Below are 27201 nucleotides of genomic sequence, written 5' to 3'. Positions count from 1 at the left end.
CAACTACAGTGGGAGGAAATACCCAGTTCAGGAAGAAGGTGAAGGCAAGGTGATGCATTTTAGATGATCAAATTTAGGTGTGAATTATACTATAAATGGTAGAACCCTTAGGGATATTAACATATAGATGGGTCTGAGCATGTAGGTCCACAGTTCTCTAAAAGTGGCAACATCCGTGGCCAAGGTAATTAAGATGGTATAATGTTAAAAGATTAAGTTGTACTATCTCTCTGGACATTAATGTAATGCTAAAGGGTTAAACAGTACTCTCTTTCTCCAAGAAGCTAAACATTCTGGATGGGGTGGTGGCGGCTTTCTGTCTCACAGATAGCGTGCATGAATGTGGATGACTTTCTATTGTAATTAAACTCTCATTCAGTCCCTTTCATTCAGAAATGCTTTCATAGCCATCCCCAGCCAATCACCTTTGTTTGCACAAACATTCCCTGATGCTGAAGCATATCACACTGACGTTGTCTTGGGAGATCACAGTCAGGAAATCGTTTGCATAACGATTCCCCAGGATTAGGGCATTAGCATTTGCATTATCTCCGAGGATGACCTCATCCGACCACTGTGCCTGGGGGAACATGTGGCTTTTGGGGGTGGGGAGGAGTGGCTGGAGTACCTGTGAGCATTATAATGTGTCCTGCATAAAGGGATGGGTTTCCTTTGTTTGGGCCCTCTTTTGACTTGACTTCGCACGCCTGTGAGAGTCTCAAAGTGGGTCACCTAGAATGTATAGGCTTTAATAAACTTTAACTGTTTGCAGAAGTTGGTGTGTGCAAATTGCATCTCGTGTGTGAAACCTTGGGAAAAGAACCCAACAAAGGCATATGCTGTATTTGTCTTCCTCAGCCAGGGCATGGAGTACAAGAGTTGGAAAACCATGTTTCAGCTATATAAAATCCTTGTTAGGATTTGGAATATTGTGTGCAATTTTGGTCGCCACACTACCAGAAGGACTTGGAAGCTTTGGAGAGAGTGCAGAGAAGGTTCATCAGGATGTTGCCTGATCTCTAGGGCATTGGTTATGGGGAAAAGTTAAAAAGACTAGGATTGTTTTCACTGTAAAGATGGCGGCTGAGAGGAAACCTGATCGAAGTCTAGAAATTGAGAGGCATAGATTTACCCAGGTTTGAAGTTTCATTTTCAAGGGGCACAGGTTCAAGGTGAGAGCGGGAAAGGGAGATGTGTGAGGGAGGTTTTTCACACAGAGTAGTAGAAGCCTGGAATGCACTGTCAGAAGAGATGGTGGAAGCAGGCACGTTGAGACATTTAAGAGACATTTGGTTGGTTACATGAACAGGGAGGCAATAGAAGGATACGGACCAAATAAGGACTGAAGGTGTTTTTTTTAGTTTAGTCAGGGCACAGGCTGGGGAGGGCCGAAGGACCAGTTCCTATGCTGCACTTTTTCTTTTGTTCTTGTTCTTTATTCTGGAGGCTGCCTTCAGAGGCTTCATCAGAACAGGTGCGTCAGATCAGTTCTGAGGAAGTGTCACTGGATCTGAAATGTTAACTCTGCTTTCTATTCTCAAATGCTGCCATACCTGCTGAACTTTTCCAAGCATTTCTATTTTCGTTTCGTTTCAATGTCCTTTCTGTGGGGCCAGGAGATACTTGCTGATCAGAGGCCTTCCTGAAATTCGCTTCCCATGATTTACCTATGTGCTGGGAGTTTTTCCACTTTGGTAAAAACAATGATTGCAGATGCTGGAAACCAGATTCTGAATTAGTGGTGCTAGAAGAACACAGCAGTTCAGGCAGCATCCAAGGAGCTTCGAAATCAACGTTTCGGGCAAAAGATGAAGGGCTTTTGCCCGAAACGTTGATTTCGAAGCTCCTTGGATGCTGCCTGAACTGCTGTGCTCTTCCAGCACCTCTAATCCAGTTTTTCCACTTCTCCGACTGATAACCACCTTCTGCCCAAAATTCTGCCTCTACCTGCGAACCAATATTCAACATTCTGGTGGGAAAATAATCTACTCATACAAATGGTGTATGGGAATTAAAATCTTAGAGTCTCATACGTATGAGATGAAGAACATTTTCCAGACATCTAAGTTAAAATCAGGGCTTTGAATGTATCATCTAGGGTCACAGTTCATTGAATTACTGAGGTACTTTCTCACTCCCTGAAGATCTACCTTTTCAATGATGTGCTAAAACCTGTGCACCGTTTTTTAAAGGGCTCTAAACAATCTCACGGCATTGTTCAAAGATTAGCAGGAGGGTTCTCCTTGCCTTGGCTGTTTTCTACTGTATTTCCCTACTTTGCAAGACTGATAACTTCATTATTTGTAAAGTGGTTTGGAATTTTGATTTTGAGGCATGAAATATGTTGTGTAGTTGCAACATATGTTTTTTCCTTTTTGTAAGGACTTGTTGTAGAGATGTATAACATGGAAAAAGACCCTTCGGTCCAACTCGTCCATGCCGACCAGGTATCCCAACCTAATCTAGTCCCACTTGCCAGTACCCAGCCCGTATCCCTCCAAACCCTTCACATTCATATACCCGTCCAGATTCCTTTTAAATGTTGCAATTGTACTAGCCTCCACCACTTCCTCTAGCAGTTAATTCCACACATGTACTACCCTCTGCCTGAAAAGGTTTCCCCTCAGATCTCTTTTCTATCTTTCCCCTCTCCACCCTAAGCCCTTTAGTTCTGGACTATCCCACTCCAGGGAAAAGACTTTGTCTATTTATCCTATCCATGCCCTCATTATTTTTATAAACCTCAGTAAGGTCACCCTCAGCTTCCGATCCTCCAGTGAAAACAGCCCCAGCCTATTCCACCTCTCCCTATTAGCTCAAATCCTCCAACCCTGGCAATATCCTTGTACATCTTTACTGAACCTTTTCAAGCATAGCATGATTAAAGGCAGTCAGCATGGCTTTGTGAGGGGCAGGTCATGCCTAACTAATCTTATTGAGTTCTTTGAGGAGGTGACAAGACAGGTGGACGAAAGTTGAGCAGTGGGTGTGGTGTATATGGACTTCAGCAAAGCATTTGATAAGGTTTTCAATGGTAGGCTCATTCATAAAGTGAGGAGGTATAGAATACAGGGAGATTTGGCTATCTGGATTCTGAATTGGTTGGCTGACAGAAGGCAGAGTGGTTGTAGATGGAAAGTATTTTGCCTGGAGGTCAGTGTTGAGTGGGCTCAACACTGACCCCCAGGGCTCTGTTCTTGGGCCTCTGCTCTTTGTAGTTTTTATAAATGACTGGGATGAGGAGGTTGAGGGGTGGGTTAGTAAATTTGCAGATGACACTAAGTTTGGAGGTGCCATTGATAGTATCGAGGACTGTTGCAGGCTGCAACGTGACATAGACAGGATGCAGAGCTGGGCTATGAATGGCAAATGGAGTTCAACCTGGATAAATGGGGAGTGATGCATTTTGGAAGGTCGAATTTGAATGCTGAATATAGGATTAAAGACTGGATTCTTGGCAATGTGGAGGAACAGAGGGATCTTGGTGTTCAAGTACATAGATCCCTCAAAGTTGCCACCCAAGTGGATAGGGTTGTTAAGAAAGCATATGGTGTTTTGGCTTTCATTAATAGGGGGATCGAGTTTAAGAGCCGTGACGTTTTGCTACAGCTTTACAAGTCCCTGGTGAGACCACACTTGGAATACCGTGTCCAGTTTTGGTCACCCTGCTATAGGAAAGATACACAGGCTTTGGAGAGGGTGCAAAGAAGGTTTACCAGGATGCTGCCTGGACTGGAGCGCTTGCCTTATGAAGAGAGGTTGAATAAGCTCGGACTTTTCTCTCTGGAGAGAAGGAGGAAGAGCGGTGATCTGATCGAGGTATACAAGGTAATGAGAGGCATGGATAGAGACTTTTCCCCAGGGCAGGACTGATTGGCATGAGGGGTCACAGTTTTAAGATGTTAGGAGAAAGGTATAGAGGAGACATCAGAGGTAGGTTCTTTACACACAGTGTTGTGAATGCATGGAAAGTGTTGCCAGCAGTGGTGGTGGAAGCAGAATTTTTAGGGACATTTAAGCAACTGCTGGGTATGCACATGGACAGCAGTGAATTGAGGGGTGCATAGGTTAGGTTATTTTATTTTACATTAGGATTAATCCTCAACACAACATCATGGGCCAAAGGACCCTGTTCTGTGCTGTACTTTTCCATGTTCTATGTTCTAAGTTTCACAACATCATTCTGACAGGAAGGAGACCAGAATTTGCACATAATATTCAAAAAGTGGCCTAACCACTGTCTTGTACAGCTGCAACATGACCTCCAAACTCCTATAGTCAATGCTCTGACCAATAAAAGAAAGCATACCAAATGCCTTCCTCACTATCCTATCTACCTGTGACTCTACTTTCAAGGAGCTATGAACCCGCACTCCAAGGTCTCTTTGTTCAGCAACACTCCCTAGGACCTTACCATTCAGTGTATAAGTCCTGCTAAGATTTGCTTTCCCAAAATGCAGCACCTCGCATTTATCTAAATTAAATAAATCTAAATCTGCCATTCCTCAGCCAATGGCCCATCTGATCAAGATCCCATTTTAATTTGAGGTAACCTTCTTCGTTGTCCACAACACCTCCAATTTTGGTGCAAACTTACTAACTATACCTCTTATGCTCATATTCAAATCATATTAATGAATGATGAAAGGTAGTAGACCCAGCACCGATCCTTGAGGGGCTCCACTGGTCATAGGCCTCCAGTCTGAAAAACAACCCTCCACCACCACCCTCTGTCTTCTACCTTTGAGCCAGTTTTGTATCCAAATGGCTAGTTCTCCCTCTGTTCCAAGAGACCTAACCTTGCTCTCCAGTCTCCCATGGGGAACCTTGTTAAATGCCTTGCTGAAGTCCATATAGATCACGTCTACACCCTGTCTTCATCAATCCTTTTTGTTGCTTCGTCAAAAACCTCCAAGTTTGTGAAACATGATTTCCCACACACAAAGCCATATTGACCATTTTTAATCAGTCCTTGCCTTTCCAAATACATGTACAGTCCCATGTCTTGTCCTACCTGCCTATCTCCCTTTCCACCTATCCACTCCACCCTCTTCTCTAACCTATCACCTTCATCCCACCCCCATTCACCCATTGTACTCTTTGCTACCTTCCCCCACCCTCCCCTCTGACCTATCACCTCCACCCCCACCCCCATTCACCGATCGTACTCTATGCTACTTTTTCCCCACCCCCACCTTCCTCTCATTTATCTCTCCACCCTGCAGGCACTCTGCCTGTATTCCTGATGAAGGGCTTTTGCCTGAAATGTCGATTTTCCTGCTCCTCGGATGCTGCCTGAACTGCTGTGCTTTTCCAGTGGCACTCTAATCTGGTTTCCAGCATCTGCAGTCCTTGTTTTTACCTCGTTGATTTTAACCCGACTGCGAATCCTCTTGCAAGGATGCCTGCCTTGAAGAAGCTTTCCTCCTCTCTTTACAAGAATCTCAGGGAGTCCCTCTCCCACTGCAACTCCCAGATCATTTCCTCTGCCCTGAAGCTCTTCAACCATGTCCTGAAATAGACTCGCTACCACAGCCACATTTGCTTCCTCAGTGCCTGCCTCCGTAACCAACTCATCCTACACGGACTTCGGACCACCTTTAAACCAGCAGAGTTTGGATCCGAACAGGACAAACAGTACAGACTACAGATTCAAAAACACCAGCAATGGTTCTCCTTCAAGGTCCTCCGCTCCACGCTCGCAGCAATGTGCCGGCACCTCACCTCTCTACAGTCAGCCCTGCCTCAGCTGAAGGCCATACTCTCTCAGAATTGCAAAGGACCCCCTTTTTACTATATTCTCAGGAGAATTCATGCTCTCAATAAACAGTATTTCAACACCATTTCAAACATCAAGAACTGTAAGTACAACAAACTTTTATCTACCCACCTCCATAACCAGCGCTCTTCAAACATTCCAGAATATTCCCCTGGCCTATGGAACTGCTCGGACACCATTAGCCATGCGGCCTGGTTCAGCTACCATCCCAACGGTGATCGATGATGTCACTTCCGCCACCATCACGGCTGCATCCACAGCCAATTCCGCCCCTCACAATTCTTCATGCAGCACACGTGACATCACTTCCACCCCCCACACCATCCCTGATGTCACACGCTTAGTGACTTCCGGCCCCCCCCCCCCCCCCCCCCCCCCCAAATGCTGTGTTGGCCACCACTTCCGTCCCCACCAACGCCACTCACCAGCATTCTGCTGACACACCCCCTGCAGATCCCACTGTCACCATCCTCACCCCTCACAACCCTGAGGGGAACACCACCCCTGCTCATGACTCCACCCCCATTCCTCCCACCACTGCACCCACTCCAGTTATAGGCTCCACCCCAACTCCCAGCTCCACACCCACACCAGGTCCCAGCTCCCAGCCCTGCCGAGTTTTCACCATCCACCCCCAGACCTCCACCTCACTGAGGAAGAGCGATCCATCCTCAGCAAAGGACTCACCTTCATCCCCCTCTGCCCACGCATCAATGAATTTCATACACGCCGTGACATCGAACACTATTTCCGCCGCCTCCGAGCTTACTTTTACAATCAAAATTCCCGCCCACCTCCCATGACCCCTTCGACCGCCCCCAATACATTCAATCCAACTGGACACCCCATGCTGGCCTATTACCCGCCCTCGACCTCTTCATTTCCAACTGCCGCCGGGACATGAACCGCCTCAACCAGTCTACCCCGCTCCCCCGCTCCAACCTCTCACCCTCACAATGCGCAGCCCTCCACTCCCTCTGCTCCAGTCTCGACCTCACCATCAAGCCAGCGGACAAAGGGGGTGCAGTGGTAGTCTGGTGCACTGACCTCTACACCGCTGAAGCCAGATGCCAACTCGAAGACACCTCCTCCTACCGCCCCCTCGACTATGACCCCACTCCCCATCACCAAACCATCATCTCCCAGACCATACAGAACCTCATCACCTCAGGAGATCTCCCACCCACAGCTTCCAACCTCATAGTCCGGGAACCCCGCACTGCCCTGTTCTACCTCCTTCCCAAGATCCACAAGCCTGACCACCCTGGCCGACCCATTGTCTCACCATGCTCCTGCCCCACTGAACTCATTTCCACCTACCTCGACACTGTCTTATCCTCCCTAGTCCAGGAACAACCCACATACGTTCGAGACACCACCCATGCCCTCCACCTCCTCCAAGACTTCTGTTCCCCGGCCCCCAACGCCTCATCTTCACCATGGATATCCAATCCCTCTACACCTCCATCCGCCATGACCAGGGCCTCCAAGCCCGCCACTTCTTCCTCTCCCGACGTATCCTTCCACCGACACTCTCATTCGTTCGACTGAACTGGTCCTCACCCTTAACAATTTCTCCTTCGAATCCTCCCACATCCCCCCGACCAAAGGGGTAGCCATGGGCACCCATATGGGGCCCAGCTATGCCTGTCTCTTTGTTGGCTACGTAGAACAGTCCATCTTCCGTAATTACACGGTCACCACTCGCCACCTCTTCCTCTGCTACATTTATGACTGCATTGGCACCACCTTGTGCTCCCGCAAGGAAGTTGAGCAATTCGTCAACTTCACCAACACATTACACCCTGACCTTAAATTTATCTGGACCATCTCTGACACCTCCCTCCCCTTCCTGGACCTCTCCATCTCCATTAATGACAACCAACTTGACACCGACATTTTTCACAAACCCACAGCTACCTGAATTTCACCATTTCCCACCCTACCTCCTGCAAAAATGTCATCCCGTATTCCCAATTCCTCCGTCTCTGCCGTATCTGCTCCCAGGAGGACCAGTTCCACCACAGAACACACCAGATGGCCTCCTTCTTTAGAGACCACAGTTTTCCTTCCCATATGGTTAAAGCTGCCCTCCAACGCATCTCGTCCACATCCCGCACCTCCGCCCTCAGATCCCACTCCTCCAACCGTAACAAGGACAGAACGCCCCTGATACTCACCTTCCACCCTACCAACCTTTGCGTAAACCAAATCATCTGACGACATTTCCACCACCTCCAAACGGACCCCACCACTGGGGATATATTTCCCTCCCCACCCCTTTCTGCCTTCTGCAAAGACCATTCTGCAAAGACTCTGTGACTACCTGGTCAGGTCCATGCCCCCCAACAACCCACCACCCTGGCACCTTCCCCTGCCACCGCAGGAATCGCAAAACCTGCGCTCACACCTCCTTCCTCACCTCTGTCCAAGGCCCCAAAGGAGCCTTCCACATCCATCAAAGTTTTACCTGCACATCCACCAATATCTTTAATCAGTCCTTGCCTTTTCAAATACATGTACAGTCCCATGTCTTGACCTACCTGTCTATCTTCTTTTCCACCTATCCACTCCACCCTCCTCTCTAACCTATCACCTTCATCCCACCCCAATTCACCCATTGTACTCTTTGCTACCTTCCCCCACCCTCCCCTCTGACCTATCACCTTCATCCCCACCCCCATTCACCCATTGTACTCTATGCTACTTTCTCCCTATCCCCTCCCTCCTCTCATTTATCTCTCCACCCTGCAGGCACTCTGCCGTATTCCTGATGAAGGGCTTTTGCCTGAAATGTCGATTTTCCTGCTCCTCGGATGCTGCCTGAACTGCTGTGCTTTTCCAGCAGCACTCTAATCTATTATCTGGTTTTCAGCATCTGCAGTCCTTGTTTTTACCCTGTTTTTACCAAATATATGTACATCCTGTCCCTCAGACTTCCTTCCAACAACTTGCCCACCACTGACATCAGGCTCACCGGTCCATAGTTCCCTGGCTTGTCCTTACCACTTTTCCTAAGCAGTGGTACCATGTTAGTCAACCTCCAGTCTTCTTGTACCTCATCTGTGACTATCGGTGATACAAATATCTCAGCAAGAGGCACAGCAATCACTTCCTTAGCTTCCCACAGTGTTCTAGGGTACACCTGATCAGGTCCTGGGGATTTATCTACCTTTATGTGTTTCAAGAGATCCAGCACTCCCTCTTGTGTAATATGGACATTTTTCAAGATGTCATCATCTATTTCCACACATTGTATATCTTGTATTTCCTTCTCCACAGTAGACACTGATGCAAAATACTCATTTAGTATCTTCCCCATCTCCTGAGGCTCCACACAAAGGCCACCTTGCTAATCTTTGAGGGGCCCTATTCTCTTCCAAGTTACCCATTTGTCCTTAATGTATTTGAAGAAAACCCTTTGGATTCTCCTTAATCCTACTTGCCAAAGCTATCTCATGTCCACGCTTTGCCCTCCTGATTTCTCTCTCAAGTATACTCCTACTGCCTTTATACTCTTCTAAGGATTCACTCGATCTATCCTCTCTATACTTGACATATGCTTCCTTCTTTTTCTTGTGCTTATTATTATTAAATACTATTATTCTATTTGGTATTAAACTATTATTGTACTATTCAGTGTTACAGATTGGCTCTCCACACATATATTAATGACTTCATCATGATTATATTTCTTTAATCAAATTTGCAAAAGATCTGAAAACTTCCTGAGTCTTGTCAGTTTGAATAACATTAGGTGATTTTTCTAATCTCTCTCTTTATCTCCTATTTCAATAATTGCTTGATTAGTTTTAAAAAAAAATGAACATGCATTGTGATATATCTGTCAAGGAATTGTTTAAAATGTTTGTGATTCAGTTGTGGTTTGTTAGTTGTCCAACAGCGAGCTTATTTGCTGGAGGGCATTGCACTCAGAAAGGCTTTTGACATCAACCTGAATGATTATACTTCAGGGCTATTGTTTGAGCCTGACCTCGAAGTAAGGAGTGAATCTACAGTACCATTTGATCTCCGAGTTTTCTGCATCTCTAATGTTGGTATTTCTGTTGCAACTTTGGTAGTTATGACATCAGACACATTTCATGTCGAATGTTGTATTTTTGATACTGATCCTCTCAGCATTCCTACTCATGTTTGGGTATTTTTACTTGATCTTGGATGTGATCATTGTTATCTAGACCAGTAATCTCATTACCTTGGTGCAGTCCTTAAGGTACGGGAACATCCACGCTACTATTTGACCAAGTAGTGAACGAATGGCAATGTAATTCCAAGTTAGGATGATATATGACTTCATTGTAGTGTTCAACTACATCTGCTGCCTCTGTCCTTGTAATTGGTAGAGTTTGCAGGTTTGGAAGGCACTGTCAAAAGAATCTTACTGCATTTCTGCACCCCATCTTGTAGCTGGTACATGGTATTGCCGCTGTGCAATGCTTTGAAGGGGAGTGAATGTTAAAGGTGGTGGACGGGGTCCCAACCAAGCAGGCTGCTTTGTCCTAGATAGAGTCAAGTTTCTTGAGTGTTGAAGCCATCCCCATCACACCCTGGAGTTATGCCTTCTAGATGGTAGACAGGTATTGGGACAATAGGAGGTGAGTTACTTACTACAGAAATCCTACGCTCTAACCTGCTCTTCTAGCGATGGTATTTACAGCATTTTTTCTCTGATAAGAGACATGTGAATTAGTATTGAAGCTTCACCAAAATGCTAAATTAATAAAAGCCAACAATTCAGTCATTACTTCTGTAAAATACAATCCTCCATGCAAATATTTTTTATATCTTAATAGTTTCATGTTACCATTACATTTGTTCCTGAGACAGAAGACTTGCTGCCTTCCAAGAGCTATGGTTCAAGATTCAAGCATGCACTGGTCAACATATGTCTTTGTAACTAGACGGAAGTGGGTACTGCAGATGCTGGAGATTAGAGTCAAGATTAGAGTAGTGCTGGAAAAGCACAGCAGGTCAGGCAGCATCCGAGGAGCTTTTGCCCGAAATTTCAATTTCCTGCTCCTCAGATGCTGCCTGACCTGCTGTGCTTTTCCAGCATCACTCTACCCTTGACCCATATGACTTTGTAACCTCTTACAGAGAGATGCCGACAGGGTGGGTTCACTTCCTGCACTGTCTGAGGTTAGCATGAGGGACTCTCCTTCTCAATCTTTTGCCCTGTGGTGACCCTCAGGTTAAACAACCATCAGTCATCTCTCTAACGGGAGTAAGGGATTACTGGGAAATGACAGGCCAGTCAGTCTACAACTTGTAAAAATTGGTTGGAGATAAATATGATCTTTGGCATTCATTTGAGGACAATAGCTTCAAATGTTTTTACATTACTTTGCACAGTTTTTTAATTGTATGTGATCAGCGTGGTAATTGCCAAGTTGGTACACAGTTTAAAGTGCAAATCAAAATAATGTGCATGCTGGAGATCTGAAATCAAAACATTGTGGAAAAACTCATCAGGGTAGGCAACATCTGTTTAAGGTGGAGTGACCTCTGAACAGAATTGATTCAAGGTCATTCCACCTAAGAAAGTAATTTGTTCCCTTCACCAATGCTAGGTTATCTCAGTTTTTCCAGCTTTTTTATTTTCATTTCAACTTAAAGACAGCATTGGTTCCACTGCTAAGTACATGAAAATAGCATCTGAGGTATAAGTGGTGTACTTCTTGATCTGCATATTTAAACAGTCCGCTACCTGTTCTGGAAGAGACTGCTAGATGCTCGTTTTAAATCATTGAACATTGTGAAAGGTGAACCTGGATCAATAAAGGGATGTCTGAAATGCCCCAAAAATGTTCCTCTATGTGTTTTTCAAGTGAAAAACAAGTCAGCAGCAATTGAACATTGCCTCCATGTAAATAAGAACCTGAAATCCTTTTAATGCAGAATTTGTTCTCCATGGAGCAGAGGTGTTAAGTGGGGATTACAGAGTTATTTGATGTGATAAAAGATTTTGATAGAGTAAATAAGGTGAAGGACTTTTCTCTGGCAGAAGGACGAGTAATCACGACTCAAATTTAAGGTAACTGTCAAAACAACCGGAGGAGAGATGAGAAATATTTTTACATCGTGAATTGATGTGTTTGGAATGTCCCACTTAAAAGAGTAATGGTAGCAGATTCAATAATAACTTTCAAAAGAGAATTGGATGGTAATTCTTTCGTCAAGTCAGTGTAGGCATGATGACCCAAATAGCTATCTTCTGGCAGTACCTTACTATGTACTAGTGATGTATACTGGATACGATGTATGTTAGCTGTTATTAACATAAAGTTCAGTAACCCAGAGTGATACCACTGTCTGGCAAGCAGTGTGTCATAATGAAGAATCTACTGTCTGATTGGAACATGCACACGGATGTTCTACTCCCTCTGCTGTTGGACTGTAATCTGATTGATGGTGTGATTATGACGGCTTAATAAATTTCAATGACAGTTTACTTGAACATTTAGTTTAATTTGTATGCGCTCCCTATACTGTCTATAACAAAATTGATTTGCCTGTAACTGCAGACTGATTATTATTAATCTGAAGGAGGAATTTATGAAATCAGGTCATAAATTAGCCTCAAACCTTTCTGGTTGGCCAGTGCAGGACTCATCCATCTCTTAAAAACATTTCCCTTCCCCCATAATCTTTTCCAGACTTCGAACATGAGAACACTGCCAGGCCTGTTCTCAAAGGTTAGACCTCAACCAGTCATATGTTATAAAAATACACTCACAAGAAGCTCATTTGACATAATAATAGTTATAACAAGAATGATGTAATGACCAAAGATGATATAGGTCTGACTTCAGTGAACCTTGGCAGGAATGAATTAATTAATTTTGGATTTATTTATTTTTCCTGATTTTAACATTAGTATTAGACATTGTATTTGAATTATTGCCCATTTCTGTACAGCTTCCACAATTGAGAATGAAACATAGAATGATTACAGCACAGCAGGAGGCCTCGTCACCCTTTGTGTTGATGCTGTCTCTCTGCAAGAATAGTTCAGCCAGTTCAAAATGTTCTTATTGCCTGTGGTTCAGAACAGGAGAAAGTGAGGTCTGCAGATGCTGGAGATCAGAGATGGAAATGTGTTGCTGGAAAAGCGCAGCAGGTCAGGCAGCATCTAGGGAACAGGAGAATCGACGTTTCGGGCATTAGCCCTTCTTCAGGAATGAGGAAAGTTGGTCCAGCAGGCTAAGATAAAAGATAGGGAGGAGGGACTTGGGGGAGGGGCGTCGGAAATGTGATAGGTGGAAAGAGGTCAAGGTGAGGGTGACAGGTCAGACTGGGGTGGGGGCGGAGACCTCTGGGACACCCGGACCAACCAACCCAACCACCCTGTAGCTCAACATTTCAATTCCCCCTCCCACTCCACCAAGGATATGCAGGTCTTTGGACTCCTCCATCGTCAGACCACAGCGAAACGACGGTTGGAGGAAGAACGCCTCATCTTCCGGCTAGGAACCCTCCAACCACAAGGGATGAACTCGGATTTCACCAGTTTCCTCATTTCCCCTCCCCCCAGCCTGTCTCAGTCAAATCCATCAAATTCAGCACCGGCTTCCTAACCTGCAATCTTCTTCCTGACCTCTCCGCCCCCACCCCAGTCTGACCTATCACCCTCACCTTGACCTCTTTCCACCTATCACATTTCCGACGCCCCTCCCCCAAGTCCCTCCTCCCTATCTTTTATCTTAGCCTGCTGGACCAACTTTCCTCATTCCTGAAGAAGGGCTAATGCCCGAAACGTCGATTTTCCTGTTCCCTAGATGCTGCCTGACCTGCTGCGCTTTTCCAGCAACACATTTCCATCTGTGGTTCAGAACAGTTGATCAGTTCTTGTCTTTTTATTCTGAATCAGTTAGAAAGGAGTGCATAAAGTGACTAGCAGTGTTTTCTTTTCTCCCAATGTAGCTGGCTTTCACAGCATTACGTATCAGACTGGTAACCCAATATTGAAAATGATTTATCTATTTTCAGCATTGGATTTTATATTTCCTTATAAACAAAGATATCTGATGCTGAATTCATTTAAAAATAGACCTACAGGAAGGCATTTGTGCTGCCACCTTATTCACCTGTGTACAGTGATTTGTTTCCATAATTTACAAACCAATTATTGAGTTTTCAATAAACTTGGTTAATTAGTTTATTTTCATAGTCCCAAGGATCCTGTCAAAAACAATTGGGGTGTCACCACAGATCTGTAAGCATCAATTTGGCACCTTGATAATATAAAAATAATTTGCTACATGAGCACCAAAATTTTTTTTAAGTAATTTATTTTCTTTGACTTCTTCTCTAATTACTGGAAAACATGTTGTATTTAGAAGTAGTGAGTTGTAAAGTGGCTTCTCAAACAGCTTTATAAAATATACAGATCATTGCAGCAAGACTAAGGCTATATTCATAGGACTACAGGGAGTTCATTTTATGTTCTGATTCACCAGAATAAATTAAATGGATATTTATTTCATTTTCGTTTTGTGGCACCTTGCTGTACATAAATTGACTGTTGCACTTGCTTACATAACAACAATAACTAGTATTTACAGGTGTTTTGAATATAGAAGGACGTCAAAAGGGTTCATAGCAATGTAAGAAATTCTCCAAGCCAAAGGAAGAGAAACTATAAGAGGATGACCAAAAATTAGAGATGAAATTTGATGGTATTCTTTAAAGGGGAAAGCAAAATGGAGAGGTGAAAGATTCTACAAGCATAAATAGCTGAATACATTGCAGAAGTATAAGAAAAGATCTGCTGACAATTTTCTCAGTAAAGAGAAATAAGAGATGTTACGGAGCAAAAGCAGACAGACTTCATGCTAAATATGAGATTAACTAGAGCCTGAATTTGCAAATAATTGGGAATCATTGAGAGGAATATTGAATTTGTGTTCGGACTCTGGCTTTGGTCAGAAACTAATTATTCTACTTTCTCCTCTTCAAAAGTGTTGTGATATGGAAGAACTGCAGGTTTCAAACCTTCAGGTTGGCATGACCTTCAAAATGTTGCTTTCGATGGATAAAGCAATTAGTAAATTGTTGGGATTCTTGGCAGGGTGTAGGGAATATAACAGTTGAGATGTCAATTAGGAGGAACAGGAGGATGAATAGGTGTAAAACCTCTGTTGGACCATTGTGTGTAATTTTGGGTCGTACTACATTAAAGGGTGTACCTTTTATTCTATTTGTATTGCAAGAAAGCTTGAGCACAGTCGTCACATGTTCAGTGTCATGGAAAATAACACAATTTGCACCAGTTTTATAGAAGTGTCATATCTCTTGCTCTGTCTTTAACATGTTGGCTTCGGCTGCTTTGTGACAGAATCTTTAACATTTACATGCAATCATTATAATAATGTCATTCACCTCACTGAATTTCTTTCTGGAGCAGACCATTAGTCACAATGAGAATGTTTGCTGCATTTGTAAATATTTATAAATCTGTGCAGCTAAAATCATGAAGGACATGATATGTTGAGAGGAATTAACTGTTCTTCCTTTCTGCCCTATCAGCTTCTAGCCAATAATATGAAAGCATGATCATTATAGTGCTGCACATATCCTGAAAGTAAAGTACTTTGTGCTGTTTGTGTGTTTTCTTAATGATTGTGGAAAAATTTCTTCTTTCTCTCATTTTGTTTCCTCGCTTCTCTCACAGACTGTCAAAAATTAATGGAAGTTATTTGCAGTTGTTTGAAAGAACTTGTGTATTGCTGGAAAAGACTTTGTCAAAGTTTTTCAATTTTATTAGGACTGACAATCCTCAATTGAATGTCAACATAATTTCTCTGTATGTTGCACTTGGGTGTACTGAAAGCTGCATACATTGCTACGCAGGGGTCTGTTCTTTACAGGCAGAAAGTACTTAAACACACACGGTACCTGCTTCAACTGAACAAAATAGGCGACAGCCATTTGCTGGTTAATTTCTCAGTAATGCCCCGACTCATCAGAATCAACTTGCCTGGTTTATATTGATCAAAGCCTGGCTGTTAATTGTTAAACAGCACGGATGGGTGCATTCACTATTTCACTGCCTCTCCAATCAGAATCCTCTTGCCAAACAATCTGTCCTCCCCTCCCATGCAGCATAAATATTGATTTTCCCCTTGAATTTCTATTACCATGAAAAGTCCTGAGGAATTCAAAGCAGGAGGCTTCAACAATTTGTTTACAAATATACTAAGTTAATTGTGTTGTTAGTATGAAAGGTAAAGTGTTTTGCTTTAGGGATTGGAGAGAAGGGGCAACAGTCAGAACGGAGTATGAGGAGGGGTACAGACTTGGGGCTGGGATGTTCCTGTGATGTTCAGGATCTATTTTAAACTTCTATACAGCTGTTCTATTCAAAGTTTGTGAGAAGATTTGTAGCGTGAGAAGATTTGTAGCTTGGGTGCTCGTTGTTGTGGTTCTGTTCACCGAGCTGGGAATTTGTGTTGCATACATTTCGTCCCCTGTCTATGTGACATCCTCAGTGCTTGGGAGCTTCCTGTGAAGAGCTTCTGTGATCTTTCCTCCGGCATTTGTAGTAGTTTGAGTCTGCCGCTTCCGGTTGTCAGTTCCAGCTGTCCGCTGCACTGGTCGGTATATTGGGTCCAGGTCGATGTGCTTATTGATTGAATCTGTGGATGAGTGCCATGCCTCTAGGAATTCCCTGGCTGTTCTCTGAGAACAGAGAACAGCGAACAGCCAGGGAATTCCTAGAGGCATGGCACTGATCCACAGATTCAGTCATTAAGCACATCGACCTGGACCCAATGTACCGACCATTGCAGCGGACAGCTGGAACTGACAACCGGAAGCGGCAGATTCAAACCACTACAAATGCCGGAGGAAAGATCACAGAAGCGCTTCACAGGAGGGTCCCAAGCACTGAGAATGTCACCTAGACAGGGGACAAAACGTCTGCAACACAAATTCCCAGCTCGGCGAACAGAACCACAACAGCTGCTCTACTATTGGGCATAGTACAGAGAAACTGGTACAAAAGGGTGCAGAGTTACATATAATTGGTCTCTGTATCTACATGATGGATGATACATTAACTGTCACATAGTCACTGCAGATAAATGAGGTGTCTGGAAATCGACATCCTTGAACGAACACAATCATTTTTATTGTATTATTAACATTGTTATTGAATACTGTTGTTGAATTTTTACCATAATCCAGTAACTGCTAGAAAGGTTCTGCTGGAACTGTCAAACTGAATTGGATGCAGTGTGTTTATATTAATCTAATAGTATTAATTTCTGTCACTGTACAAGTTTACAATATACAATTCTGTCTTTCAGATGATGTTCCACCATATTTTAAAACTGAGCCAGGACCACCACAGATTCACTTGGAGGGGAATCGTTTGGTCTTAACATGCCTGGCAGAGGGAAGTTGGCCACTTGAATTTAAATGGTTACGAAATGATACAGCAATCACAGCATTCTCTCCCGAGTACAGGTAATCAAAGGGAGCAATATAACTTAATTGAAACTGGCAAAATATACTTGGATAATCTGATAAATCAAATCGGGAGTCTTTTATTTACCTATATACTTGCGCACCAAAGTTTAATGATTGAGTCTGCATCAATGCAAAACATTTTAAGATTTGCATTGACACAAAATTTACAACATAATTTGGGAGTTTCATTGACCATTTTATTGTAGGTTATATTGCTATCTATTTGGTCTTTGATTTGCAAAATTGTCTGGGATAAATCGAATGCTGTTCCCTAGTCAGGAACCACATTTTCGAGTCTTATTACAAAGGGTTGGCTTGGTTCAATTGTTGCCCATCCTTAATTGCTTTTGAAATAAGAATGTAAGGAGCAGGAGTAGGCAATTCAGCCGTTCAAACCTGCTCACTATTCAAACCGATCGTGGCTGATCTCATGTTGGCCTCAACTCTACTTTTTTTGCTCACTGTTCAAAATCCTTCAACCATGGCTAATTAAAGATCTTGTCTGTCTCTTCCTTAAATTTACTCAATAACTATTGTACTCTGGGGTCATGCATTCCACAGATTCATGACCCTTGAGAGAAGTAATTCCTCCTCCTCTATGTTTTAAATCTGCTACTCCTTATACAAAAGTGATGTCCTCTTATTCTAGATTCCCCACAAGAGGAAACATCTTCCCTCCATCCAGTTTGTCAATCCGCTTTAGCATCTTATCTATCTCAACGAGATCACTTCTTCCAAACTCGAGCAAGTACATGTCTAAACTCAAGATTCAATCTTTCTTCATAGGATAGACTCCTCACCTCTGAAGCCAATGTAATGAATCTTCTCTGAAATGTCTCCAGTGTAACTACATCCCTTTCTAGTAAGGTGATCAAAACTGTACGCAATTCTCCAAGTAGTCTCAATCGTAACATTTCTCTACTTTTATACTCCATTCCTTTGGAAATAAATGCCAGAATTCAATTTGCTTCCTTATTACCTGCTGCACCTGCATACGAGTTTTCGTGATTCATACATGAGGACACCCAGATCCCCCTGTACTTAAGCATTCTGAAGTTGCTCTCCATTTAGTTAATAAGTTGTTATTCTATTCTGCTGACCAAAATGGATAACCTTACGCTTATCCATGTTAAGATCCATCTGTCAAATTTTATCCTATTCACCTCATCCATCTATATTCATTTGTAAACTCCTTATTTCTTCATTCCAACTTACTTTCCCACCAATTTTAGTGTAATTTGCAAATTTGGCTGCCTTACCTGCTATTCCTGCATTCAGGCCATGAACATAGATTGTAAATATCCCAACTCTGTCTTCTGTTGGTTAGCCAATCCTCTGTCTGTGCTAATGAACTTTTGTGATCTTGCATAGTGTTTTACCCTTGCATGTAGTACTTTATCAAATGTGTTCTGGATGTCCAGATATACTACATCTACAGAATCCCCAGTATCCACTTTGCTTGTTACACCTTTGAAGAACTCAAGCAAATTAGTAAAACCCTACTGGTAGTTCATAAACCATGCTAACTCTGATGAATTGTATTTTGACTTTCTTAACAATGTATTCTAGCAGGTTCCCAATGACAGATGTTTAACTGGTCGAGAATTTCCTCCTGCTCCTTCCTTTTTTGAATAAAGGTGTTGTATTAGCATTTTTCCAACCACTGGAACCTTTCTGAAATTCAGGGAATTTTAGAATATTATAACCAGTGGATCCATGATCTCTGCTTTGATTCCTTTAAGACCCTAGAATGTAAACCATCAGACCCAGAAAACTTGTCTGCTTTCAATCCCAGTATGAAATTCATGGCTTGTACAATAATAGGAGTAAATTTTTGCCTTCTTAGTGGATCCCAGATGGACTAATACATAAACCAGACACCGTATTACAAAAGATGTAAATAAAATGAAATGACTTCATATTGCTGGTGGAAAATTGGCATTAGTTAGAGAATGATCAAACAAAAAAACAAAAGTTGCTCATTTCCATCAGCATTATTTTTTACCCCGTTGATTCTCCAAACTAATCTGAACATTTATTCTTGTCCAAGGTATGTTATTTCATCCCTCCAGCGCTCAGACACTGGGTTTTACCAGTGTATTGTGCGGAACAGACGTGGAGCACTTTTACAGAAGAAAACACAAGTACAAGTTGCATGTAAGTGGATGCTACCCTCTGTCACCGTGATGCACAGTATCTGAGTTGTGCATATGAGCAGCTTTGTTCGCTTTGTATTATAAGAAATGCTGTTAAAACTTCATTTTCATGACTTCTTTGAAATATCTATTGGAAACAATAGTGGCAAATGGTCCAATTTACAGCATGCGCACTCGAAAGTAAACTTCCATGTAGATGATATAAATTAAGTACCTTTATAGAAACATACAAAATAGAAGCAAGTATATGCTATTTGGCCCAATGAGCATGCTTCAGTGTTCAGTATAATTATGGCTGACCCTTTAACATGCTCTCCCCATTCTTTCTGCATCTCTAATTTTCTGTTTAATATTGTCCATGTATTACCACTTTTGCCCGAAGATATTTATTAGCTTCACCCAAACTTATACTACAGCTAGATTTGCGAAGCCATTTCTTTTCTCATTCTTGCACTGACTTCACCATTTTTCTGCTGATGACATTCCACATCCTTTTCCTTTTTGCTTGTCTTTCCTAAATATTAAATGCTTGTGCATGTTCAGGTCCCAGGTTTGACCGCCCTACAGCTGCATCTCTGTCATTGCAATCACAGATAATAATGATCTAATAATGTTTATAATGATTTGATCTGTAAATGCATCTCCCTGACTGTACATACCGTGTATTCCGCCACACAGTACCATTACTTTTGCTTTTTTTAAGTATTGCATATCTCTTATTATGTTTCCAGGTGTGATACCCCAAATTGTCAAACTCCCATGTGAAAAGGGAGGAATTGAATCTCCTGCCTTATTCACTTGCCCTGTTGGTTAATCATGACAAGGTTCATTGTGATAAGGATCTCTTCTCCTGTGGATGCCTTTCTCCCAGGCCAATTAAATTTATGTTTTTGAAGAAGCCCCTTTAACCAGGCTTCCTTGAGCTTATGAAAGATGGAGTTTAGTATTTCTTTTCATCTTTAGTATTTAATAATACCACCCTCTCTCATGCACACACGTGTATCCAAAAACAAAGGACAGTTGAAAAAGATATATGGAACAGATTGTTGAATTCTGAGAGGAATAGATGATGGGATGTTGCAGCGTCAATATTGGGTAAAAGTGTGGACAGCTTAGTGGAATTTACAATTTGATGATTGCTAGCTTGCAATACTGAAAGCACATTCACAGCCTACTAGTTGACTAACGTAAACAGGCCAGGGTTTGCAGGTGTGTTCCAAACACCTGTCTCGTGTATTCCTGGAAGGGTAAAATGCAAACATATCTTCCACCTCATGTATCCAGTTTGGAATATAACTGACAGATGTTGTTTTTTTCTGCTGAGAGTTGTGAAGAAATTGCCTTGTACTTCTATTTCTTGAAGTCTCGGTCTTTGAAGCTTCTGTGGCATCCTACCATGTGTGAAATTCTAGGGATTCATTCAGCAAATCCTTTGGCAGTCAAAATCAGTGCTTAAAACTTAGATTGTCAGTCATGCTTAGCTTGTAGTCTTTGTTGAAAAAGACGTGTCTTGTCTTGAACTTCAGTATCATCCATAAGTAATCTGGGGTTCTGATCCATCATTGTGACGTCTCCTATTTCTGATCTCACTGTCATGTGACACGGAGTAATGCTGAGATTACTACCTTTTGAGGTTCTGTTGCTTTTTAATTTATTTTCATGATTCCTCTCTTTTTACTTATTGTTGGCATTGACATGGGCCCCAAACTCTGCCTTTTCACCATCCCCATTCAAAATGTTCTCTAGCTGTTAAGGGACATCCTTGATCCTGGCATCAGGGCGACAACATACCATCTGGTATCTGGTCTGCAGCTAAAGTGTAAATCAATAAGCAAGAAATTAAAAAGCAGGTAATATTAGACTTGCTTTGATATCAACTTTGTTCACTAGATGTGACTGATATCTTGTAACTCAATTCATGCAATCAGATCTTATCCAAAAATAGTTATTTGAATCTGGCTTGTTCTTTCCCTATGTTAACTAATGTAGTTATTCAGGAAAATCAACTGTGCAGTTTACCCACAGAGTTTCTCCAGTACTTTGTTTTTGTTTCAGATCTCCAGCATCTGCAGTAGTTTGCTTTTAGTAGTCTGTTTTTCTTCCCTTAATGAACTACCACTGCTACATAGCTTCATTAGCATTGGTGGCTTGAAGCAACGAGATAAAGTTATGGCCATTATCACTAATTAATCTCTGCTAAAGCAAAGGATGGCATCTTTACTTGTATTGTGATATCAGCTCTTCTGCACTGGATCAATGTTGTCTAATTGAAACTGCTGACTATCCACAGGTGTGCCAGGAGGTACTGTTTTAGCCACATGCACCAATGATAGTAGAAAGTATTTAATGTTGGTTGATTAACTTTTGGAACATCTGTTGCTATTTTGAGTGAAACTTTGCAATATTTCATTTTGCCCAAAGTTTGGAATTCTAGAATTAGTGTGCCATACACAATTCGTCTGACTACAAATTAAGGCTTTTAGCAAGCGGTTTTTTGCAGCGTTTGGACTTCACATTGATCGCTAAAAATACTAAGTTGTGCATGAGGTGCAGTCGTCTCTTTCTCAATTCACTCTGGATTCTGGTTTTCTGGTCACTCCACTGCTCTCAATCTGGTTCCATCCCTTGTTCTACATCTAACACTTGTGTCTTGCTCCTCCCCTGTTCCCCCTCTCCTTGTCTCAGCTTCCTACTCTCTATCAGTCCTACTCCCCTTGCATCCACATTCACTGTTCTCCATAAGGCCATGCCTGTCTTCTCCATCCAGCCATCCCATATTCTTCATCCTGATGCACCTCAGTTTTTTAAGTACAACCATCCTGATTCTCAAAAATATGAAGATCAGATGTGGTCTCATGTGTCTACTCTGCCATTTCATAAGATGATACGTAGACAAGCAGGAGGTGGAGGAGTCAACATTTTGGGTGTAACCCTTCTTCAAGATTCAGGGTTGGTGTGAGGAGAGTTACAGATAAACGGAGTGGCGGGGACAAGGTGATGAAGTGGGGTAGATGAAGACAGGTCGAGGGTATGACCTGGTTGGTCAATGGGAGGAATGAATCCGGTAGGTGGCTGCGGGGAGTGGAAGGGAGGGGGAAAGCTGGGTAGGGAGCTGGGGGAAGTGAAGGGAAAGGAGGTTATTTGAAATTGGAGAATTCAATGTTGAGTCCTCTGGGCTGTAGGCTGCCCAGGCGGAAGATGAGGTGTTCTTCCTCCAGTTTAGTAAGATCATGGCTGAACATCTATGCAAGCTCTAAATTTCCATACATTTCTCACGTGCATTGATTTCCTTCGATGTTAAAGTTTTTTTTTAAAGGGGATGCAAGTGTCATTGACAAAACCCAAATGTACTTCCCATTCCTAACTATCATCTTGAACCTTTGCAGTCTCTGTGCTGTGGATGCAACCACATGCTGTCTGGGAGGTTATTTAAGGTTTTTACCTGGCCATGATGAGGGTGGATGATGTAGTTACAGGTCAAGATGTCATGTGACTTGGAGAGGAACTTTTGAGGTGCTAGTATTCTGATGTGTCTGCAATCCTTGACTTTCTAGGTGGTAGAGGTCACTGGTTTGGAAGATACTGCCAAAGGAGTCTTGAAAGTTCCATCTTGTAGATGGTGCACACTACTGTTACTGTGCACTGTGTATCCATTAGAGTTTAGGAAAATGAGAAGTGGTCTTGTTGAAACATAGGAAACCATCACAGGACTTGACAGGCTAGTTGTTGAAAGAATGGCAACCCTTCCAAAAGAGGCTCAATGGGCAAAATTACCTTACCCCTGCTCCTAATTCCTAAGTATTCATGTTTCGACTTGCGGAGGTGACTGGAATTGGAGGACTTGGTTTAAGAAGAAGGGGTCCTCCTTTTAAGATAGGGAGAAGTTTTCTCATTTAGTTTTGATCATAGCTCTCCAATATCATCGGAACACTCCAATTTCCATTTCTCACCCTCCACGCTACCTTAATTGCCTAGTTTTTGTCTGACATTAAAGTGGGATAAAGATGTCAGGGCTGAGCAGGTGAAGGAGCTGGGTTTGAGATGGGTAGTAGTAAGATTCAGGGTGCTGGAGGCTCCAGAGTGTTTTTTTATATTTCTGTTTATTTGAAGGGCTACATACCTGCTAAGAACAGCCGTGAAAAAATCCGTAGAAGTAGCTCTGAATAATCAGGCACTCAGCAGGCCCCAATGGGTCAATCAATGTGTTGGGGTCAGGGAGGATTGGAGAACACTGCTGCAAATTTGAGCTGAAGTGAGCTCCTCGTAAGTTGCAGAGTCCTCAGTAGCAGTGAACCCCTCTGCTTATTGCTGCTGAGAAGGCAAAAATACTGTTATTATGTAGTCAATGTCCCAGAGAATTTCAATCTTTTCACCTGTGTAACACTCTTTTTCAGCAGGTAACTAATAAGTTACCAAGAAGAAAATGCACAAAGTCTGCTCAAAATACACTTGTGCTATGTTTTCCACTGATTATTTTAATGGCATTGCACAACAGAGGTTCAAGTTGCCATGAAGTGGATGTGTTTATTAAAATGACAGACAGAATGATGGTATCTGTTAGTCATTTTTGATTTACTATTTAAAATTGCAATTAGCCACATCCAGATTTCCAGTGTGCCTAACACATTCTATAACACTGCTCTGGCTGAAAGTTTCAGGTGGAATTCAGACTAGAGTAAAGCAAAGCTGGTAGTGAGAAAAGTGGAAGGCAGTAGAAATAAATGCCAGCATCAAATAGATTTAAAAGGCAGAATAACAATATTCTAGCTGAAACCAGACTGCATCTATAACAAGGTTACAATTGATGATACACAAAGAAGTAAATGGATATGATCTGATTGCTATTATGGGGTTGTGACTTAAAAAAAAATCAAGGCTCAGAACTGAATATTCTAGAATGTTTGATATTTATGACAGGCAGAAAGGAAAAGCAAGTAGAGTGGTGCTAAAAATAAGGGCTAGGGTACATTAACAGGAGAGGAACTTAAGTCAAAAGAAAAAGACGTAGAATCTGTTTGGGTAGAAATAAGAGTTTGGAGAATTTTGGTATTCAGCCAAGGAGGACCAAAAAGCTGATAAAGGGAGGGAAGAATATGAATGTAAACTAGCAAGAAGCACAAATAAAGACTGTAAAATTTCTATAGTTCTGTAAAATGAAAATGTTAGCAAATACAAATGTGGGTCCATTCCTGGCAGAGACAAAAGAATTTATAATGGGAAATAGGGAAATGCAGAAGAGCTATCTTGTTAATCAAGCAAAGTCAACAGTTCTCCTGACTATCCAAATGACTTCCCACTTAGGGAAGCTTTTTAGGAGCTGAGAATTAAATTATATTTTTCTTTCTACTTCTATAATTATTTTACTGGGTTTGTTCATTACCAGTCCCCTAAAACAAACTCAGAAAATGCTGGAGAAACTGAGCAGGTCTGGCAGCATTTTGTTGAAAGGGAAACAATTAACGTTTTGAATCTGGTGAGAGCTGCCTTCAGAACTGAAAAGTGGCAGAAATGTTAGCATGAGAGCATGGTGTTTATTAAAATGCTATGTGATTGGGAGGTCAGGGTCATTCCTACAGACAGAGCAGAGGTGTTCCACGAAGCGGCCACCCAGTCTATGTTTGCTGTCATCAGTGTGAAGGAGACCATATTGTGACCTACTAAGCCTCTCTGAATCTTTACCTCCTGCCCTTCTCCTCGAAGGTGGTCATTGAAACCTAACTACTGTGAACTCACCCTTCAATTCCTCTATACCTTGGGACACACAAATCAGTGATATAAAACTTACGAAAAGAAGTTAAAAAAGGCTTATGGCATGCTTGCCTTCATTGGTAGTGGCACTTAGTATGAGGAAAGATAAGTTATGCTGTAGCTTTATAGAACTTTAGTCAGGCCACACTTGGAATATTGCATATAGTTCTGATCAGCACAGTACCAGAGGATTGTGGATGCCTTGGAGAGGGTACAAAAAATGTTGATCAGGATGTTGCTTGGAATGGGGGATTTTAGTTATGAAGAAAGATCAGACAGACTGGCTTGTTTTCACAGGTACGCAGGAGTTTTGAAGGAAGACCTGATAGAAGTTTGTAAGATTGAGAATGGCATGGATAGAGAGGAGACTTTTTTCCTCAGGGCGGAGGGGTCAATTACAATGGGACACAGGTCCGAGGTGAGAGAGGGGAAAATTTGTGAGGGAAGTATTTCACACAAAGGATGGTGAGTGGGTGAAATTGAATCAAAGCTTGACAGTTAACTGTCAGCCTTCACCAAAGTGGCGAATTCTCTATAGCAAGACCTTAACTAATTAGTGTCCACTACCAATCTATCAGCAATATTTCCCATGCATACTAAATGCTGTTCCCCTTCAGAGTGGTATTTTTGCACGTGTCCTGATGGATGTAAGGTGAAAAGCTTAAACAAAATATGTTTTTTATTCAACAATATATCCATACCATGGAAATTTGGGAAAAAAGGCACATTCCATAGCCACGGGTTCTGAATGCAGTAGGAGACAGTGTTCCATTTCGGAAAGTGCACAAGCTGACCAACTGGAGGTGCCAAGGCTGCAGCACTTTTAGACGGGTCACAGGACCTAGTTTGTCAGTTTGTAAAACTATTTGATTTGAACACGATAAAATTACATGCCTGAGTAGAAACTGCATTTGCCTTCTCTTTTCTGTGAAACCCCTCACATCAAAATTTAAGAGTTGAAAACTCACTTGGAGATTGCATGACTCCAAATGGAGCATTCCAAAAGGGAGAGCTCTTCATTGATACAACTTGAGAGTTCTTGAAAGAGAATCTAGAATCAATCATCATGGTGTCCAGATAAAAAGAATTTAGACAGCCATAATTGGTGCAGGGACAAAGAAGGAACATCACATTAGCAGGCCCTTCGGCCCTCCAAGCCTGTGCCAACACATTTAACTCTTCCATACTAAAACCGTTTTCACTCACAGAATCTGTATGTCTCTATTCCCTTTCCATTCATATATTTGTCCAGGTGCGTCTTGAATGCTGCTATTGTGTCTGCTTCCACCGTCACCTCTGACAGCATGTTCCAGGCACCTCGCCACCCTTTGTGTGAAACTTGCTTCCCACATCTTTTTTTTGGTAAATACTTTTATTGAAAAGAAGAAGATTTGAGTATTTTTTACAAAATTAATATAAAATAGTGTTTCCACTTTTCAGTATAATAACAGCACCAATATAAAATTAAGAAAATTAATTACTAATCTTCTCTACAAACTACCGAAACACAGAATAAGACATAAGAAAGAAAACTTTATATATAAAAAAAACCACAGTGTCGTACATGACTGACAACAAAAAAAGGGGAAAAGGTAAGTAAATAAATAAGTACACATTCAGAATAAAATTATATCAAGTCACAACAAAACTCGTATTTATACGGGATTCTTCCTACCAGGGGCCCCCGAACCAACAAACATCATCCTCACGGCTAAAAAAGGCCCTAGGCCGTATGGCTGATACATTTGCATCGGTGTAGTTCAAAAAGGGCTGCCATGTTCTGTAAAATAATTCTGTTTATTGGTGCACCATATTCATAAGGAAGTCAAGGGTAATATATTCCATAACTATCCTGTGCCAATTCGAAAGTCCCGGGGGACTTTCCAATACCCAACTTATTAAAATATTTTTCCTCGCACAAAAGGAAAGGATAATAAATAGTTTCTTCCCATTTACATCTAGAGAAGGAAAATTTGGAAAGCCCAAAAGGAAAGACACTGGGTTCAACCCAATCTCCGTTCCCAA

At 42.2% G+C, this 27201-nt stretch overlaps 1 protein-coding gene across 3 annotated transcripts in view; it reads left to right on the top strand.

Annotated features, from left to right (window-relative positions):
* sdk1a (sidekick cell adhesion molecule 1a) overlaps positions 1 to 27201 on the top strand; it is a 932616-nt gene that overhangs the window by 334835 nt on the left and 570580 nt on the right. For all 3 annotated transcript variants that reach the window (XM_043711904.2, XM_043711902.2, XM_043711903.2), the window contains exons 2-3: positions 17110 to 17269; positions 19323 to 19429. In XM_043711904.2, coding sequence (XP_043567839.2) covers positions 17110 to 17269; positions 19323 to 19429 — 267 coding nt within the window. The remainder of the gene's footprint in view (positions 1 to 17109; positions 17270 to 19322; positions 19430 to 27201) is intronic.

This window comes from Chiloscyllium plagiosum, unplaced genomic scaffold (genome assembly GCF_037043375.1).
Source record: "Chiloscyllium plagiosum isolate Xiang-an unplaced genomic scaffold, Cpla_swu_hap1 HiC_scaffold_20, whole genome shotgun sequence".
NCBI lineage: Eukaryota > Metazoa > Chordata > Chondrichthyes > Orectolobiformes > Hemiscylliidae > Chiloscyllium > Chiloscyllium plagiosum.
This window is presented reverse-complemented; position numbering and strand designations above follow the sequence as displayed.